At 45.2% G+C, this 21,703-nt stretch overlaps 1 protein-coding gene across 1 annotated transcript in view; it reads left to right on the top strand.

Moving 5' to 3' along the window:
* Positions 1-934: 934 nt before the first annotated feature.
* Positions 935-21,703, top strand: part of LOC115180838 (DNA (cytosine-5)-methyltransferase 3A) — a gene marked incomplete in the record, with an annotated part of 117,184 nt that continues 96,415 nt past the window's right edge. Inside the window, 3 exon segments of the mRNA XM_029742997.1 lie at positions 935-1,305; positions 2,987-3,115; positions 10,587-10,670. Of these exon segments, the coding sequence (XP_029598857.1) occupies positions 3,062-3,115; positions 10,587-10,670 (138 nt within the window).

Raw genomic sequence — 21,703 nt, 5'->3', positions numbered from 1 at the left:
TATTATATTATCACATATATTCCATGTGGTGTATTATACTGAACAAAAATATGAATGTAACATGCAAAGTGTTGGTCCCATGTTTCATGAGCTGAAATAAAAGATCCCAGAAATGTTCCATATGCACAGAAAGCTTATTTCTCTCAAATGTTGTTTACATCCCTGTTAGTGAGCATTACTTTGCCAATATAATCCATCCACCTGACAGGTGTGGCATATAAAAAGATGATTAAACAGCATGATCAGTACACAGATGCACCTTGTGCTGAGGACAATAAAAGGCTTCTTTAAATGTGCAATTTTGTCACACAACACAATGCCACAAATGTCTCAAGTTTTGAGGGCGCGTGCAATTGGCATGCTGACTGCAGGAATGTCCACCAGAGCTGTTGCCAGATAATTTAATGTTAATTTCTCTACCATAAGCCGCTTCCAAATTTGTTTTAGAGAATTTGGCAGCACGCCCAAGCGGCCTCACAACCACAGACCACGTGTAACCACGCCAGCCCAGGACCTCCACATCTGGTGTCTTCACCTGCGGGATCATCTGAGACCACGACAGCTGATGACCAACAGATGCATATCTGTATTCCCAGTCATGTGAAATCCATAGATTAGGGTCTAATGAATTTATTTAAATTGACAAATTTCCTTATATTAATTGTAACTCAGTAAAATCGTTTAAATTGTTACATATTGGGTTTATATTTTTGTTCAGTGTATATGATGGTGTGTATAGACATTATGGACAGTATATGAATAGAAAAGGTGTGTACAGCAGTAGTTATATAGGATGAGACTTGACTAGAATACACTACATAAAGTACATGGATAAAACAATATGTCTAAGGTGCTCTAGCACTACACAACTGATTCAAATAACCAACTCAGCATCAAGTTTTGATGATTTTAATCAGCTGTGTAGTGCTACGGCAAAAAAACTAAACGTGCACCCAAGAGAGGCCTCCCGGACCTTGTCCTAGGTTAGTGGGTAAGTGGGTAGAGACCAACATATGTTCCCTGTGAAGACATAAGACTCTATCACATATCAGTTTCCAGACTCTAGGACCTGGCGGAGACGTTATCCGGTGCTGCGACCTCTCCTCTGCAGCTCAGAAAGAGAGGGAGGGAGGCAGAGAGAGCGCGAGAGCGAGAGAGAGAGAGAGAGAGGAGGCCGGGGATAAAGCACGGAGAAAGCCTGGATCGGTTCCGCTGTGCGCGTGCAGATGTGTACCGTATACACGGCAACGGCGCGTGAACTTGAGGAGTTTTATTTGGTTCAAGACGCACCGGACATCTCCTCCGGTAAGAAAATAATGATTGCTCGCGATGGAAGTCTGCTAGTCTCGCGGCGGTCCGATAGAGTCGGTTTTTCCTCCAGATGCAGACACGGAACTGACGCCGGGGCGCGTGCCTGCCTGTCGAGGTTAACGGGTGCATTCTGTCTAGGGGCGCGTGGCCGCTGTACCTGCCCCATAAGAGCTTCTTGCAGGCAGGGGAACAACAACAGGCAGGGATCCGGTTCTATTGCCTCCTCTCTGATTTTGTTGGATATTGTAGCCTGTGTAGAATTAAAACAGCACATACCATACTATACAGTGTAGAATTACAACAGCACATACCATACTATACAGTGTAGAATTACAACAGCACATACCATACCATACAGTGTAGTATTAAAACAGCACATACCATACTATACAGTGTAGTATTAAAACAGCACATACCATACTATACAGTGTAGTATTAAAACAGCACATACCATACTATACAGTGTAGTATTAAACCAGCACATACCATACTATACAGTGTAGTATTAAAACAGCACATACCATACCATACAGTGTAGTTTTAAAACAGCACATACCATACAGTGTAGTATTAAAACAGCACATACCATACTATACAGTGTAGTATTAAAACAGCACATACCATACTATACAGTGTAGTATTAAAACAGCACATACCATACTATACAGTGTAGTATTAAAACAGCACATACCGTACCATGCAGTGTAGTTTTAAAACAGCACATACCATACAGTGTAGTATTAAAACAGCACATACCATACTATACAGTGTGGTATTAAAACAGCACATACCATACAGTGTAGTATTAAAACAGCACATACCATACTATACAGTGTGGTATTAAAACAGCACATACCATACAGTGTAGTATTAAAACAGCACATACCATACAGTGTAGTATTAAAACAGCACATACCATACTATACAGTGTGGTATTAAAACAGCACATACCATACAGTGTAGTATTAAAACAGCACATACCATACCATACAGTGTAGTATTAAAACATCACATACCATACTATACAGTGTAGTATTAAAACAGCACATACCATACTATACAGTGTAGTATTAAAACAGCACATACCATACTATACAGTGTGTGACCTACAGAAACGGTCTTTGTCTCTGTGGTGAGTTGACTTCGAGTTAAGGTGGTGTGGTTCACACACACACACACACACACACACACACACACACACACACACACACACACACTGCATAGTATGGTATGTGCTGTTGTCAGATGGATGTGAGCTTTGTGATGATGTCATATCCTGTACTCGTCTCTAAATAGATAATCTGTTAACAGACAGGCAGACAGACAGAGAGAAAAACAGACAGGCAGGCAGACAGACAGAGAGAAAAACAGACAGGCAGACAGGCAGGCAGACAGGCAGACAGGCAGACAGGCTGGCAGGCAGGCAGGCAGGCAGGCAGGCAGGCAGACAGACAGACAGACAGACAGACAGACAGACAGACAGACAGACATAGAGAAAGACAGACATACAGAGAGAAAAACAGACAGACAGACAGACAGACAGACATAGAGAAAGACAGACAGACAGACAGACAGACGACAGACAGACAGACAGACAGACAGACATGTTCATTCTGGTGTTTGTCTTCGATTCTGTTTATTTTAAACTAAGTGTTGGTGTTTTTCTCGTTGTCAGGAGAGGACTGAAGGGGGACTCACCTGGTTGCTACGGAGACAGTTTGAATATTTTAATTGGTTACCAAGCATCGCCATGCCGTCCAACACTACCACACTGCCACCATCAGAGGACCCCACTACACACATGGTGAGGGCTGTGTGTGTGTGTTTCTGTATTTGTGTAATAATTAAACAGACAGTTATTTATTTACATCGCTCACTAACCATTCTGCATTCACACACACACGCACGCACGCACGCACGCACACACATATACAGGCCTAGTTCAAATCAAATCAAATTGTATTTGTCACATACACATATTTAGCAGATGTTATTGCGGGTGTAGTGAAATGCTTGTGTTCCTAGCTCAAACAGTACAATAGTATCTAACAATTCACAACAATACACACAAATCTAAAAGTAAAATAATGGAATTAAGAAATATATAAATATTAGATCGAGAAATGTAGGAGTGGCATTGACTAAAATACAGTAGAATAGAATACAGTATATATATATGAAATGAGTAAAGCAGAATGTAAACATTATTAAAGTGACTAGTGATTCCATGTCTATGTATAGAGGGCAGCAGCCTCTAAGGTGCAGGGTTGAGTAACCAGGTGGAAGCCGGCTAGTGATGGCTGTTTAACAGTCTGGTGGCCTTCAGATAGAATCTTTTGTTCAGTCTCTCGGTCCCAGCTTTGATGCACCTGTACTGACCTCGCCTTCTGGATGATAGAGGGGTGAACAGGCAGTGGCTCGGGTGGTTGTTGTCCTTGATGATCTTTTTGGCCTTTTCTGTGACATCGGGGGCTGTAGATGTGTCCTGAAGGGCAGGCAGTGTGCCCCTGGTGATGCGTTGGGCAGACCTCACCACCCTCTGGAGAGCCCTGTGGTTGTGGGCGGTGCAGTTGCCGTACCAGGCGGTGATACAGCCCGACAGTATGCTCTCAATTGTGCATCTGTAAGAGTATGTGAGGGTTTTAGGGGCCAGGCCAAATTTCTTCAGCCTCCTGGGGTTGAAGAGGCCCTGTTGCGCCTTCTTCACCACACTGTTTGTGTGGGTGGACCATTTCAGATCGTCAGTGATGTGTACGCCGAGGAACTTGAAGCTTTTCAGCTTCTCCACTGCGGTCCCGTCGATGTAGATAGGGGCATGCTCCCTCTGCTGTTTCCTGAAGTCCACGATCAGCTCCTTCGTTTTGTTGACGTTGAGTGAGAGGTTATTTTCCAGGCACCACTCTCCCAGAGCACTCACCTCCTCCCTGTAGGCTGTCTCGTCATTGTTGGTAATCAGGTCTACTATGGTCATGTCGTCTGCAAACTTGATGATTGAGTTGGAGGCGTGCATGGCCACGCAGTCATGGGTGAACAGGGAGTACAGGAGAGGGCTGAGCATGCACCCTTGTGGAAGTAGGAGTCCTGGGAGTGCATTCTGACGAAGATCAGCAAAGGTAAGAGAATATTTATAATACTAATTCTGATTTAGTTGACCCCAGAACATGGCGGGTGTCTGTATAGCTTGCTTTGATGGCGAGCTATGTACTCAGAATATTGAAAAATGTGCTTTCGCCGAAAAGCTATTTTAAAATCTGACACAGCGATTGCGTTAAGGAGTTCTGTATCTATAATTCTTAAAATAATTGTTATGTATTTTGTCACCGTTTTATGATGAGTATTTTTGTAAATTCACCGGAAGTTTTTGTTGGGAATATATTTTCTGAACATCGCCAATGTAAAAATATGTTTTTGGATATAAATATGAACTTGATTGAACAAAATATACATGTATTGTATAACATAATGTCATAGGAGTGTCATCTGATGAAGATCATCAAAGTTAGTGCTTCATTTAGCTGTGTTTTGGGTTTTATTGACAAAAATGCTTGCTTGGAAAATGGCTGTGTGGTTATTTTGGTCTTTAAAGCCTTTTTGAAATCGGACAATGTGGTTAGATTAACGAGAGTCTTATCTTTAAAATGGTGTAAATAGTTGATTGTTTGAGAAAATTGAATTGTGGTATTTAAGTTGGGGGTTTTTTCGCGCCATGCAGAACGCCTGTCCACAACAGGTTTAAAACAAATCTTTATGGTATTTTTAACGTAAAATTGCGATAATATTCCAACCGGACAATAGCATATACATTCAAGAAGAAAAAGAAGGAACGGCGCGCTCGCGGGATCACACATATCCAATCCCTTTGTCTCCAGGCAGTCCACTCAGTGACTGAGCTCCTATTATCTGCCCAGTGACAGGAGAATGCTGAAAGAACTTTCTGAAGGCTGTTGACAGCCAATGGAAGCCTTAGGAAGTGCAACGTGACCCCACAGAAACTGTAGTTTCGATAGGGAATCAAAAGAAGAACTACAATTCAATAAATACAATAAAAACACCATTCAAACAGTTTTAGAAACTTCAGAGTGTTTTCTATCCAAATCAACTAATAATATGCATATTCTAGTTTCTGGGCCAGAGTAGTAACCAGTTTAATTTGGGTACGTTTTTCATCCGGCCGTGAAAATACTGCCCCCTACACCTCAACAGGTAAGGAGAAGTATATCTATAATTCGTTCAATAACTGTTGTAAATTTTATCAACGTTTATGATGAGTATTTTTGTAAATTGATGTGCACATTCACCGAAAGTTTTGGTGGGAATACATTTTCTGAACATCACGCGCCAATGTAAAATGGGGTTTTTGGATATAAATATGAACTTTATCGAGCAAAACATACATGTATTGTATAACATGAAGTCCTATGAGTGCCATCTGATGAAGATCATCAAAGGTTAGTGAATATTTTAGCTGTATTTTTTTTTTTTATGCATGTCCTTGCTTGGAAAATGGTGGTTTTTCTTGTGAAGTTTATGTCCTAACATAATCTAATTTTATGCTTTTGCCGTAAAGCCTTTTTGAAATCGGACAATGTGGTTAGATTGATGAGAAGTTTATCTTTAAAAGGGTGTAATATAGTTGATTGTTTGAGAAAATGAAATTATCAGATTTTTGCTGTTTTGTATTTTGCGCCATGCTATTTCACTGGCTGTTGAATAGTGAGCTTCCCACCTAGCCCATAGAAGTTAATTTTGATTTGAACAGCATTCTTACGTAAGTATTCCTCTTGTCCAGATGGGATAGGGCAGTGTGCAGTGCGATGGCGATTGCATCGTCTGTGGATCTATTGGGGCGGTAAGCAAATTGAAGTGGGGGGTCTAGGGTATCAGATAAGGTAGAAGTGATATTCTTACTGGCAGACTCGACAGCCTTGGTTTCTCAAATGACTGCCTCGCCTGGTTTACCAACTACTTCTCTGATAGAGTTCATTGTGTCAAATCGGAGGGCCTGTTGTCCGGATCACTGGCAATCTCTATGGGGATGCCACAGGGTTCAATTCTCGGGCCGACTCTCTTCTTTGTATATATCAATGATGTTGCTCTTGCTGCTGGTGATTCTCTGATCCACCTCTACACAGATGACACCATTCTGTATACTTCTGGCCCTTCTTTGGACACTGTGTTAACTAACCTCCAGATGAGATTCAATGCAATACAACTCTCCTTCCGTGGCCTCCAACTGCTCCTAAATCCAAGTAAAACTAAATGCATGCTATTCAATCGATCACTGCCCGCACCTACCCACCCGTCCAGCATCACTACTCTGGACGGTTCTGACTTAGAATATGTGGACAACTACAAATACCTAGGTGTCTGGTTAGACTGTAAACTCTCCTTCCAGACTCACATTAAGCATCTCCAATCCAAAATTAAATCTAGAATCGGCTTCCTATTTCGCAACAAAGCCTCCTTCACTCATGCTGCCAAACACACCCTCGTAAAACTGACCATCCTACCGATCCTCGACTTCGGTGATGTCATCTATAAAATAGCCTCCAACACTCTACTCAACAAATTGGATGCAGTCTATCACAGTGCCATCCGTTTTGTCACCAAAGCCCCATACACTATTGTCATGCTCTCGTTGGTTGGCCCTCGCTTCATACTCGTCGCCAAACCCACTGGCTACAGGTTATCTACAAGTCTCTGCTAGGTAAAGCCCCGCCTTATCTCAGGTTACTGGTCACCATAGCAGCACCCACCTGTAGCACGCGCTCCAGCAGGTATATCTCACTGGTCATCCCCAAAGCCAATTCCTCCTTTGGTCGTCTTTCCTTCCAGTTCTCTGCTGCCAATGACTGGAACGAACTGCAAAAATCTCTGAAGCTGGAGACTCCTATCTCCCTCACTAGCTTTAAGCACCAGCTGTCAGAGCAGCTCACAGATCACTCCACATGTACATAGCCCATCTGTAAACAGCCCATCTATCTACCTATCTCATCCCCATACTGTATTTATTTATTTATCTTGCTCCTTTGCACCCCAGTATCTCTACTTGCACATTCATCTTCTGCACATCTACCATTCCATTGTTTAATTGCTATATTGAAATTATTTAACCACTATGGCCTGTTTATTGCCTTACCACCCTTATAACTTACCTCATTTGCACACATTGTATATAGACTTTTTGTTTTCTTTTGTTCTACTGTATTATTGACTGTATGTTTTGTTTGTTCCATGTGTAACTCTGTGTTGTTGTATGTGTCGAATTGCTATGCTTTATCTTGGCCAGGTCGCAGTTGTAAATGAGAACTTGTTCTCAGCTAGCCTACCTGGTTAAATAAAGGTGAAATAAAAAAAGAAAAAAAGACATGAAACACGAACACATTCTAGGGTGTCAGGTAGAGGTGATATGGCACAAACACATTCGTAGGCTAATAATGTAAGAAATAACACTCAAAAAACAAAATACTGCAAAGTTGTTTAGGAGCCAGAAGCAGAGCTGCCATGTCTGTAGATCCAGCTACACCAAAATACACTGAGTGGACAAAACAATAGGAACACCTTCCTCATATTGAGTTGCACCCCCTTTTGCCCTCAGAACAGCTTCAGTTCATCGGTGTATGGACTCTACAAGGTGTTGAAAGAGTTCCACAGGGATGCTGGTCCATGTTGATTCCAATGCTTCACACAGTTGTGTCAAGTTGGCTGGATGTCCTTTGGGTGGTGGACCATTCTAGATACACACAGGAAACTGTTGAGCGTTAAAAAAAACAGCAGCATTGCAGTTCTTGACACAAACCGGTGCGCCTGGCACCTACTACCATACCCTGTTCAAAGGCAGTTTGTCTTGTCCATTCACCCTCTGAATGGCACACATACACAATCCATGTCTCAGTTGTCTCAAGGCTTAAAAATCCTTCTTTAACCTGTCATCCTCCCCTTCATCTACACTGATTGAAGTGGATTTAACAAGTGAAATCAATAAGGGATCATAGCTTTCACCTGGATTCACCTGGATTCACCTGGATTCACCTGGTCAGTCTGTGGAAAGAGCAGGTGTTCCTAATGGGATGTTGTACTATCATACTGTGCACACAAGAGAGAGAAGGAAGAGACAGAGAAGGAAAATAGAAAGAGAGATGACAGGGAAAGAGAGAGAGGATGATGAGAGAGGAGGAGAGAGAGAGGAGGAGGGAGAGAGAGAGGAGGGAGAGAGAAAGAGAGGAGGGAGAGAGAAAGAGAGGAGGGAGCAAGAGATGAGGGAGAGAGAAAGGAGGCTGGGCGAGAGAGAGATAGAGAGGAGGAGGCAGGGGGAGAGAGAGAGAGAAGGGAGAGAGAAAGAGAGGAGGGAGAGAGAAAGAGAGGGGGAGGGAGAGAGAGCGAGAGGAGGCTTAAGTAGAGACAGACAGAGGATGGGAGACAGAGAGAGAGGAGGGAGACAGAGTGAGAGGATGAGAGAGAGAGAGGATGAGGGAGAGAGAGGATGGTGGGAGGGAGGGAGGGAGGGAGAGAGAGAGGATGAGGGAGAGAGATAGAGAGGAGGAGGAGGGAGGGAGAGAGGAGGAGGGAGGGAGTGAGAGAGGAGGAGGGAGAGAGTGGAGGAAGAGAGAGAGGAGGAGGAAGAATCAGAGACAGAAAGAGAGGGAGAGAGAGAGGATGAGGGAGGGAGGGAGGGAGTGAGAGAGAGAGAGAGAGAGAGAGAGAGAGAGAGAGAGGAGGCAGGAAGAGAAAGAAAGAGAGGAGGGAGAGAGAGAGAGTAGGCAGGGAGAGAGCGAAAGAGAGGAGGGAGGGAGAGAGAGAGGAGGGAAGGAGAAAGGGAGGGAGAGGGGTAGAGAGAGAGACAGAGGATGGGAGACAGAAAGAGGAGGATGGGAGACAGAGAGAGAGGAGGGAGACAGAGAGAGAGAGAGGAGGGAGACAGACATACAGAGGATGGGAGATATAGAGAGAGGAGGAGGGAGACAGGGAGAGAGGAGGCTGAAATAGAGACAGAGAGAGGATGAGAGAAAGAGAGAGGAGGTATTTTCGGGACCTGTCTGCGGCAGTGGGACTTTCCCCGTCTCCCAGTTACCCGTCTGGTTGCTTAGCAACAACAGCAGCCCTAAATAACCTGCCAAAGATCAAAATAGACCAAAGACAGGGAGGGAGAGAGCAGGGGGTGAGAGAGAGCGAGAGACAGAGAGAGGGGGAGGGAGAAATGTAAAAAAAGTGAGGGGGAAGGATGGAGGGAGGGAGAGAGAGAGATGGGGAGGGTGTGCGTGTGTGTGTGTGTGTGTGTGTGTGTGTGTGTGTGTGTGTGTGTGTGTGTTAGCGGGTGGGGGTGGGGGGGGCATAGGTTACCTGGGTGGTTTCTATGCTGATCGTCAGGGAAGTGATATCAGAGGTTTAGTCAGCACAGCAGCTCTGGAGACGGTTGCTAAGCAGTTTCTCCTCCTTAGCAACCATTCCACTATCACAGCTCAGAGAGATAGAGAGAGAGAGAGATTTTCTTTATGGTCTGGTTCCTCCATGTCTTCTTGCCTTCATGCTTCAACCCGTCTCAGATAAAGGAAACTGCAGGGTCACATAGAACGCACCACTAGCTGCTGTTCTCAGAGGAACACAGACTAAACACTCTGAGGGAATGTTCACCAGTCAGCCATGTTAGAGGGCTCTGCAGTGAAACCTCTGGTTGTGTGTTTGTAACATATTGATGTGTCTGTATTAACAGTGTTGTGTCTGTATTAACGGTGTTGTGTCTGTATTAACAGTGTTGTGTTAGTATTAACAGTGTTGTGTCTGTATTAACGGTGTTGTGTCTGTATTAACAGTGTTGTGTCTGTATTAACGGTGTTGTGTTAGTATTAACAGTGTTGTGTCTGTATTAACGGTGTTGTGTCTGTACCAGAGTGTTGTGTCTGTATTAACAGTGTTGTGTCTGTACCAGAGTGTTGTGTCTGTATTAACAGTGTTGTGTCTGTACCAGAGTGTTGTGTCTTTACCAGAGTGTTGTGTCTGTACCAGAGTGTTGTGTCTGTATTAACGGTGTTGTGTTAGTATTAACAGTGTTGTGTCTGTATTAACGGTGTTGTGTCTGTACCAGAGTGTTGTGTCTGTATTAACAGTGTTGTGTCTGTACCAGAGTGTTGTGTCTGTATTAACAGTGTTGTGTCTGTACCAGAGTGTTGTGTCTTTACCAGAGTGTTGTGTCTGTACCAGAGTGTTGTGTCTGTATTAACAGTGTTGTGTCTGTACCAGAGTGTTGTGTCTGTATTAACAGTTTGTATCTGTGACAGAGTGAAGACAGAGTGGTCCATGTGGGCCCAGAGGAGGGGAGTTTAGCCAGTCCACCCAACAGACATCACAACCACACTCTTTCTGTGAGTCATCAACACCATTCTCTCTCTCTCCTATCCTCCCCCTTTCCTCCGAGGTGTGTGTGTGTGTGTGTGTGTGTGTGTGTGTGTGTGTGTGTGTGTGTGTGTGTGTGTGTGTGTGTGTGTGTGTGTGTGTGTGTGTGTGTGTTTGTGTGTTTTTTTCTTCAAACAAGTGGGGACATTTCTCTGTCCCCACAAGGAAAAGGGCTATTTTAGGCTTAGAGGTTTGGGTTACAATTAGGGCTAGAATTAGGGTTAGAGTTTGGGGTTGGGGTTTTGGTTTGGGGTTAGGGTTAGGGTTGGGGTTTGGAGTTGGGGTTTGGAGTTGGGGTTCGGGGTTAGGGTTAGGTTTGGGGTTTGGAGTTGGGGTTAGGGTTGGGGTTTGGGGTTAGGGTTGGGGTTGGGGTTAGGGTTGGGGTTTGGAGTTGGGGTTGGGGTTTGGGGTTAGGGTTTGGTGTTTGGGTTACAATTAGGGTTAGAGTTTGGGGTTAGGGTTGGGGTTTGGGGTTAGTGCTAGGTTAAGGGTTAGGGTTTGGGGTTAGTGCTAGATTAAGGGTTAGGGTTAGGGTTTGGGGTTAGTGCTAGGTTAAGGGTTATGGTTAGGGTTTGGGGTTAGTGCTAGGTTAAGGGTTAGGGTTAGGGTTTGGGGTTAGGGTTAGAGTTTGGGGTTAGTGCTAGGTTAAGGGTTAGGGTTTGGGTTTGGGGTTAGGGTTAGGGTTTGGGGTTAGTGCTAGGTTAAGGGTTCGGGTTTGGGGTTAGTGCTAGGTTAAGGGTTAGGGAAATATAATTTTGTATGGGAATCAATTGTTTGGTCCCCACAAGGATAGTAAAACAACCCATGTGTGTAATCCTTGATGGCTAAGTTCCAGCTAATAGGTTGTGTCTGAATGGGGATCTGTCAGGGTTAGGGTCAGGGGTCAGGGTTAGGGGTTAGGGTTAGGGGTTAGGGGTTAGGGTTAGGGGTTAGGGTTAGGGTTAGGGGTTAGGGTTAGGGATGGGGTTAGGGTTAGGGTTGGGTGTTGGGGTTAGGGTTAAGGGTTAGGGTTAGGGGATCTGTCAGGCTGCTCAGACACAACAAGACCCACAAGCACACTCACACTCTCACATACACACTTTTGTTTTACTATCCCTGACCTTAACCCCAAACCCCTAAACCTAACTCTAATTCTAACCCTAATTCTAACCCTAATTGTAATCCTAATGCTAAACTTAACACCTAGCTTTTTTCCTTGTAGGGACCGGCCTCACTTGTCCAAATTGTATATGTTTTACTATCCCTGTTATGACTTCTGGTCACTACAAGGAAACACACACACACACACACACACACACACACACACACACACACACACACACACACACACACACACACACACACACACACACACACACACACACACACACACACACACACACCTCTCTTATTCAGTACAGAGCACTCTCTCTCTCTCTCTCTTATTCAGTACAGAACAGTTATTCACTTCCTCATACCACCTGACACTGACATCATCAGAGCGCGACGTGTGTTTGTTGTTGTTGAACACTGTCAAACGCTGAAACCTGTAATGAGTACTCGAGGAGAAAAAGGTGCAGATCCACGAGCAGAGCGCGGCAGGTGTTTATTTCACCTTCGCAGAAGGCAGGAATCATGGTCACAGGCAGGCAATGGTCATACACAGGTAGGCAGGCAGGTGAATCAAAACTAGGACTGAAGGCTATAACTGGTTCTCACAAACGAGCTGGGAAAAGGCTTAGTAGAGTCAAAACGAACAATACCTCACAAAGGCTCAAACAGAATGAACTGAACTAAATAAGGAGCTGATGAGACCAGGTGAGTAACTAACAGGTGAAATCAATGAACACAATGAAAGACGGGGCTACGTTCAACAACACAATGAAACAGAACACAAGGTTGACTAAGAAAATAAATACACAACCTTTCAAAACCAGAACTACAGACCTCGGTTTAAAATCTGACAGTGTTTTAATATACTTGTATTTTATTTTGAATCCTGCGGCTCTGTTGGGCTAAATTGCTGTGAGCGCTGCTGTCTGTCCCGGGATCCTGCCAGATTCCGTATAGGGGGAGTGTCACGCCCTGACCTTAGAGAGCCGTTTTATTTCTCTATGTGGTTAGGTCAGGGTGTGATGTGGGCATTCTATGTTGTCTATTTCTTTGTTTTTTGGCCGAGTGTGGTTCCTAATCAGAGGCAGCTGTCTATCGTTGTCTCTGATTGGGAATCATACTTAGGCAGCCTTTTTCCACCTGTGCTTTGTGGTTAGTTGTTTTCTGTTTCGTATCTGTACCTGACAGAACTGTGCGCTTTCGTTTCATTTTTTTGTTTTTTTTGTTTGAGTTCTTTTGGTGAAAGTAAAACATCATGAACACTTTCCACGCTGCGCTTTGGTCTCATTCTGACAACAGCCGTTACAGAACTAACCACCACCAAAGGACCAAGCAGCGTGGTCAGGACGAATGGACCTGGGAGGAAATCCTAGACGGGAAAGGACCCTGGAGGCAGGCCGGGGAGTATCGCCGTCCGAAGGAGGAGGTAGAAGCAGCGAGAGCAGAACGGCGACGTTACGAGGAATTAGCACGGCAACAACAGAAGCCTTCACAGCCCGGTGCATTCACAGCCCGCATTCACAGCCCGGTGCGCTCGTTGCCTGCGCCCCTCATTTGCCGGGCTACAGTGAGCATTCAGCCAGGACGGGTTGTGCCTGCCCTACGCTCCAGACCTCCAGTGCGTCTCCTCGGTCCAGGATATCCTGCGCCGGCTCTACGCACTGTGTCGCCAGTGCGCCTTCACAGCCCAGTTCGTCCTGTGCCAGCGACCCGCACTTGCCGAACTAAAGTAAGCATCCAGCCAGGATGGGTTGTGCCAGCCCTACACTCCAGACCTTCAGTGCGCCTCCACGGCCCAGGATATCCTGTGCTAGCTCCGCGCACCCGGTCTCCAGTGCGTCTCCCCAGTCCTGTGAAACCTGTTCCGGCTCCACGTACGAAGCCTCCAGTGATGATCCATGGCACGAAGCCTCCAGTGATGATCCATGGCATGAAGCCTCCAGTGATGATCCATGGCACGAAGCCTCCAGTGATGATCCATGGCACGAAGCCTCCAGTGATGATCCATGACACGAAGCCTCCAGTGATGATCCATGGCACGAAGCCTCCAGTGATGATCCATGGCACGGAGCCTGTAGTGGCGAGCCATGGCATGGAGCCTACAGCGACGTTCCGCAGTCCAGAGTCTCCAGCGACGTTCCGCAGTCCAGAGTCTCCAGCGACGTTCCGCAGTTTAGAGCCTCTGGCGATGATCCACGGTCCGGTTCCTCCAGCGACGATCCACGGTCCGGTTCCACAAAAGCGGAGGGATCAGCGGGCGGAGCGGGGGCTACGCCCCGAACCGGAGCCGCCACCAAGGGTAGATGCCCACCCGGACCCTCCCCTATAGGTTCAGGTTTGCGGCCGGGAGTCCGCACCTTTGGGGGGGTGGTACTGTCACACCCTGACCTTAGAGAGCCGTTTTATTTCTCTATTTGGTTAGGTCAGGGTGTGATGTGGGTGGGCATTCTATGTTGTCTATTTCTTTGTTTTTTGGCCGAGTGTGGTTCCTAATCAGAGGCAGCTGTCTATCGCTGTGTCTGATTGGGAATCATACTTAGGCACCTGTGTTTTGTGGTTAGTTGCTTTATGTTTCGTATCTGTACCTAACAGAACTGTGTGCTTTCGTTTCATTTTTTGTTATTTTTGTTTTAGTGTTTTTGGTGAAAGTAAAACATCATGAACACTTTCCACGCTGCGCTTTGGTCTCATTCCGACGACAGCCGTTACAGGGAGAGACGCGGAAGCCCAGCTAGCCTAGCTAGCCTAGCTGGCTCGGAGGTCTCAAATGGAGGCCGCTATTGAACGTTTCCAGCGCTGCTGTCTGTCCCGGGATCCCTCCAGATTCCGTATAGGGGGAGAGACACGGAAGCCCAGCTAGCCTAGCTGGCTCGGAGGTCTCAAACGGAGGTCGCTATTGAACGTTTCCAGCGCTGCAGGAGCTGTGTTTACTTTGCTTTGTTCCAGGACAATGTGGACCGCGTTGACTTTCAATGTAGCAACTGCTTGCATGCAGAGGACTACATGAGTGAAGTAGCTACTCTTAGCAAGCAAACTGTCGTAGTCCATGTGGGGTCAAACGACATAAGGAGGGCTAGCTTGGAACATTTGAAAATTGATTTTAAAGAACTGACTCCAAAAATGGCCAATCATTTCAGGTCCAGTACCCTCGTTGGGCTGCGGGTGTGAAAGATTCAGCAGACTGCTGGCATTACACATCTGGTTAAAAGACTACTGTAGCTCTGCTGGAGTCACTTTTATTGATAACTTTGACACCTTCTGGAAACAGAAGATACTCTACAGGAATGACAGAGTCCATCCAAATCATCTTGGCTCCTGGACTCTGTCCACGCATCATTATTTATTTTACCTTTATTTAACTAGGCAAGTCAGTTATGAACAAATTCTTATTTACAATGATGGCCTAAGAACAGTGGGTTAACTGTCTTGTTCAGGGGCAGAACGACAGATTTTTACCTTGTCAGCTCGGGGATCCGATCTAGCAACCTTTCGGTTATTAGTGCAACGTTCTAACCACTAGGCTACCTGCCGCCCCAAGGCTTTCAAGGCTGCGTTGAAACAATGACTGGTAAATGATCCAGGACCAGCTCAGTTAATCCCTACTGTTGTGACAATGCTGCATCAAATGTACATGATCTTAGGGGCATTGGCAAACACAATGTAAGTAATTTAATTTATGTACCCCTAATTGCACCGAATACATCTGTTTATTCTACAGCTATTGTAAGCAGTAATCATTACCCTATAAACCAGAGTTACACTGTTAGCACTGAGGTGGGGTGCGATTTTATGAAGGCCACTTCATGCAGCTCACCCTGCACTATCAGCTCCAATGTAAATAACATGAGTAAGTCCACCTCTGATAAGCTTCCCAGTTAAGCATTAAAAACAATCAAGCAACACAGAAAAGTGCTAAAAAATAGCCCATATTAACATGTGTAGCCTAAGAAACAAGGTCCATGAAGTCAATAACATTCATATTCTGACTATCTCTGAAACTCGCTTAGATAATACCTTTGATGATGCAGTGGTAGCAATACATGGTTATAACATCTACTGAAAAGACAGAAATGCCAACGGATGCGGTGTTGCAGTCTATATTCAGAACCACATTCCTGTAAAGCTCAGAGATGATCTAATGTTAAATACTGTTGAAGTAATATGGCTACAGGTTCATCTGCCTCACCTAAAGCCCATTCTGGTGGGAAGCTGCTCTAGACCACCATGTGCTAACAGTCAGTTTATTTTACCTTTATATATATAATCTTAACGATAACTAGCTGTTTTTTTTATTTAACCTTTATTTAACTAGGCAAGTCAGTTAAGAACAAATTCTTATTTTCAATGACAGCCTTGGAACAGTGGGTTAACTGCCTTGTTCAGTGGCAGAAAGACAGATTTTTACCTTGTCAGCTCAGGGATTTGAACTTGCAACCTTTCAGCCCAACGCTCTAACCACTAGGCTACCTGCCACCCCAGTATCTGGATAATATGTGTGAAATGCTTGATAATGTATGTGATATCAACAGAGAAGTATATTTTCTGGGTAATTTAAATATTGACTGGCAATCATCAAGCTGCCCACGCAGGGAAAAACTTCAAACTGTAACCAGTGCCTGCAACCTGGATCAGGTTATCAGTCAACCTACCAGGATAGTTACAAACAGCACAGGAATTAAATCATCAACATGTATTGATCACATTTTTACTAATGCTGCAGATATTTGCTTTAAAGCAGTATCCAAATCCATAGGATGTAGTGATCACAATATAGTAGCCATATCTAGGAAAACCAAAGTTCCAAAGGCTGGGCCTAATATAGTGTATAAGATAGTGTATTTTTGTAGTGATTCATATGTTGATGATGTAAAGAATATTTGCTGGTCTGTGGTGTGTAATGAGGAGCAACCAGACGCTGCACTTGACGCATTTATGAAACTACTTATTCCAGTTACTAATAAGCACCCATTAAGAAAAGTACTGTAAAAACTGTTAAATCCCCTTGGATTGATGAGGAATTGAAAAATTGTATAATTGAGAGGGATGAGGCAAAAGGTATGGCTATTAAGTCTGGCAGCCCAACTGATTGGCAAACGTACTGCAAATTAAGAAATCATGTGACTAAGCTAAATGAAAATAAAAACAATCTACACTATGAAACGAAGATAAATTATATAAAGAATGACAGTAAAAAGCTTTGAGGCACCTTAAATGACATTTTGGGGAAAAAATGCCAATTCGGCTCCTTCATTTATTGAATCAGGTGGCTCTTTCATCACAAAGATCCACTGATATTGCAAACTACTTTAATTACTTTTTCATTGGCAAGATAATCAGACTAAGGGATGACATGCCAGCAACAAACGATGACACTACACATCCAAGTATAACTGACCAAATTATAAAAGACAAGAATTGTACTTTTGAATTCCATAAACTCAGTGTGGAAGAGGTGAAAATTGTTGTCTATCAACAATGACAAGCCACCAGGGTCTGACAATCTGGATGTAAATTACTGAGGATAATAACAGACGATATTGCCACTCCTATTTGCCACATCTTTAATTTAAGCCTAATAGAGAGCGTGTGCCCTCAGGCCTGGAGGGAAACTAAAGCCATTCCGCTACCCAAGAATAGTAAAGCCCCCTTTACTGGCTCAAATAGCTGACCAATCAGCCTGTTACCAACCCTTTGTAAACTTCTGGAAAAAATTGTGTTTGACCAGATACAATTCTATTTTACAGTCAACAAATTGACAACAGAATTTCATCACGCTTATAGGGAAGGACACTCAACAAGCACAGCACTTACACAAATGACTGATGATTGGTTGAGAGAAATTGATTAAAAAATTATTTGGGGGCTGTCTTGTTAGACTTCAGTGCAGCTTTTGACATTATTGATCATAGTCTACTGCTGGAAAAACGTATGTGTTATGGCTTTACACACCCTGCTATAATGTGGATAAAGAGTTACCTGTCTAACAGAACACAGAGGGTGTTCTTTAATGGAAGCCTCTCCAACATAATCCAGGTAGAATCAGGAATTCCCCAGGGTAGCTGTTTAGGCCCCTTGCTCTTTTCAATTTTTACTAACGACATGCCACTGACTTTGAGTAAAGCCAGAGTGTCTATGTATGTGGATGACTCAACACTATACATGTCAGCTACTACAGCGACTGAAATGACTGCAACACTTAACAAAGAGCTGCAGTTAGTTTCAGAGTGGGTGGCAAGGAATAAGTTAGCCCTAAATATTTCTAAAACTAAAAACATTGCATTTGGAACAAAGCACTCACTAAACCCTAAACCTCAACTAAATCTTGTATTAAATAATGTGGAAATTGAGCAAGTTGAGATGACTAAACTGCTTGGAGTAACCCTAGATTGTAAACTGTCATGGTCAAAACATATTAATGCAGTAGTAGCTAAGATGGGGAGAAGTCTGTCTATAATAAAGCGCTGCTCTACCTTCTTAACGACACTATCAACAAGGCAGGTCCTACAGGCCCTAATTTCTACCTTCTTAACAACGCTATCAACAAGGCAGGTCCTACAGGCTCTAGTTTCTACCTTCTTAACAATGCTATCAACAAGGCAGGTCCTACAGGCCCTAGTTTCTACCTTCTTAACAACACTATCAACACTGTCTCTTTCTCTTATTCAGTACAGAACACTCTCTCCCTTATTCAGTACAGAATGCTCTTTCTGTCACGTCCTGACCATAGAGAGCTCATATTTTTCTATGGTAGAGTAGGTCAGGGCATGACTGGGGGGTTTTGTCCAGTTCAAATTTTCTATGTTATGTTCTAGTTTCTTTTTTTATGTTGGGGTTTTCGTATGATTCCCAATTAGAGGCAGCTGGTCATTGTTGTCTCTAATTGGGGATCATATTTAAGTAGTTGTTTTTCCCACCTGTGTTTGTGGGAGATTAATTTTGAGTTAGTGCATGTTGCACCTCTGTCGTCACGGTTTGTGTTTTGTTTATAGTTTATTGTTTTGTCTTGCAAAGATTCACATTCAAATAAAAGATGTGGAATGATACTCACGCTGCGCCTTGGTCCGTTCCTACACACAATCGTGACAGAATCTCCCACCACCAAAGGACCAAGCAGCATGCCCAGGAGTGGACATGGGAGGACAACTTGGACGGCAAAGGATCCTGGACGTGGGAGGAGATCCAGGGAACAGGTGGAAGCAGCGATGGAGGAACGGCGACGAGATCGGGAGTCACGGCAATGCCGGAAGCCCGAGAGGCAGCTCCCCCAAAACATTTTGGGAGGGGGGGCACACAGGGAGATTGGCAGAGTCAGGGTTTAGACCTGAGCCAACTCCCCGTGCTTACCGTGGGGAGCGTGTGACCAGTCAGGCACCGTGTTATGCGGTGATGCGCACAATATCTCCAGTGCGCATTCATAACCCGGTAAGCACTGTGCCTGCGCCCCGCATTTGCCGGGTTAAAGTGAACATTCAGCCAGGACAGGTTGTGCCGGCTCAGCGCTCCTGGTCTCCAGTACGCCTCCTCGGTCCAGGATATCCTGCGCCAGCTCTACGCACTGTGTCGCCAGTGCGCATTCACAGCCCAGTTCGTCCTGTGCCAGCGCCCCGCACTTGCCGGGCTAAAGTGAGCGTTCAGCCAGGACGAGTTGTGCCAGCTCTATGCTCCAGACCTCCAGTGCACCTCCACGGTCCAGTATATTCTGCACCGGTTCTACGCACCAGGTCTCCAGTGCGCCTCCACAGCTCAGTATGTCCTGTGCCTCCTCCTCGCACTCTCCCTGAAGTGTGTGTCCCCAGTCAAATCAAATCCAATTAATTTATATAGCCCTTCTTACATCAGCTGATATCTCAAAGTGCTGTACAGAAACCCAGCCTAAAACCCCAAACAGCAAGTAATGCAGGTGTAGAAGCACGGTGGCTAGGAAAAACTCCCTAAAAAGGCCAAAACCTAGGAAGAAACCTAGAGAGGAACTTGGCTATGAGGGGTGGCCAGTCCTCTTCTGGCTGTGCCGGGTGGAGATTATAACAGAACATGGCCAAGATGTTCAAATGTTCATAAATGACCAGCATGGTCAAATAATAATAATCACAGTAGTCAGGTACGTCCTGTGCCTGCTCCTCGCACTCGCCCTGAAGTGCGTGTCACCAGGCTGGTGCCACCTGTCCCGGCTCCATGCACCAGGCCTCCAGTGCCCCTTCACAGTCCAGAGCTTCTGACGGCAGCACCCAGTCCAGAGCTTCCGGCGACAGCACCCAGTCCGGAGCTTCCGGCGACAGCATCCAGTCCGGAGCTTCTGGCGACATCACCCAGTCCGGAGCTTCCGGCGACTGCACCCAGTCCGGAGCTTCCGGCGACAGTTCCCAGTCCGGAGCTTCCGGCGACCTTTCCCAGTCCGGAGTTTCCGGCGACAGTTCCCAGTCCGGAGCTTCTGGCGACAGTTCCCAGTCCGGAGCTTCTGGCGACAGTTCCCAGTCCGGAGCTTCTGGCGACAGTTCCCAGTCCGGAGCTTCCGGCGACAGTTCCCAGTCCGGAGCTTCCGGCCTACAGTCCGGAACCTCCTGAGACGGCCTATAGTCCGGAGTCTCCAGCGACGGTCCGCGGTCCGGAGTCTCCAGCGACGGTCCGCGGTCCGGAGTCTCCTGCGACGGTCAGCGGTCCCGAGTCTCCAGCGACGGTCGGCGGTCTAGAGTCTCCAGCGACGGTCGGCAGTCCAGAGCCTTCACTAATGCTGGTGGGTTCGCAGGATGAGAGGTTTCTTCACCCCGCACCAGAACCGCCTCCGATGCGGGAGGATCAGCGGGATGAGAAGGATCTTCGTCCTGCCGCCACCAACACTAGACACCCCCCCAACCCTCCCTTTTGGTTTCAGGTTTTGCGGCTGGAGTCCGCACCTTTGGGGGGGTACTGTCACGTCCTGACCATAGAGAGCTTGTATTTTCTATGGTAGAGTAGGTCAGGGCGTGACTGGGGGGTTTTGTCTAGTTTAAGTGTTCTATGTTATGTTCTAGTTTCTTTTTTCTTTGTTGGGGTTTTCAAATGATTCCCAATTACAGGCAGCTGGTCATCGTTGTCTCTAATTGTGGATCATATTAAGTAGTTGTTTTTCCCACTTGGTTTTGTGGGAGATTAATTTTGAGTTAGTGCATGTTGCACCTCTGTCGTCACGGTTTGTGTTTTGTTTATAGTTTATTGTTTTGTCTTGCAAAGTTTCACATTCAAATAAAAGATGTGGAACGATATTCACGCTGCGCCTTGGTCCGTTCCTACGCACAATCGTGACACTCTTTCTCTTATTCAGTACAGAACACTCTCTCTATTATTCAGTACAGAACTCTCTCTCTCTCTCTCTCTCTCTCTCTCTCTCTTATTCAGTACAGAACACTCTCTCTCTCTCTCTCTCTCTCGCTCTCTCTCTCTCTCACTCTCTCTCTTATTCAGTACAGAACACTCTCTCTCTCTCTCTTATTCAGTACAGAACACTCTCTCTCTTATTCAGTACAGAACACTCTCTCTCTTATTCAGTACAGAACATTCTCTCTCTCTCTCTCTCTTATTCAGTACAGAACACTCTCTCTCTCTCTTATTCAGTACAGAACACTCTCTCTCTCTCTTATTCAGTACAGAACACTCTCTCTCTCTCTAATTCAGTACAGAACACTCTCTCTCTCTTATTCAGTACAGAACACTCTCTCTCTCTCTCGCTCTCTCTCTCTCTCACTCTCTCTCTTATTCAGTACAGAACACTCTCTCTCTCTCTCTCTTATTCAGTACAGAACACTCTCTCTCTTATTCATTACAGAACACTCTCTCTCTGACACTCTCTCTATTATTCAGTACAGAACACTCTCTCTATTATTCAGTACAGAACACTCTCTCTATTATTCAGTACAGAACACTCTCTCTCTTATTC

The sequence above is a fragment of the Salmo trutta genome, unplaced genomic scaffold (genome assembly GCF_901001165.1).
Source record: "Salmo trutta unplaced genomic scaffold, fSalTru1.1, whole genome shotgun sequence".
NCBI lineage: Eukaryota > Metazoa > Chordata > Actinopteri > Salmoniformes > Salmonidae > Salmo > Salmo trutta.
This window is presented reverse-complemented; position numbering and strand designations above follow the sequence as displayed.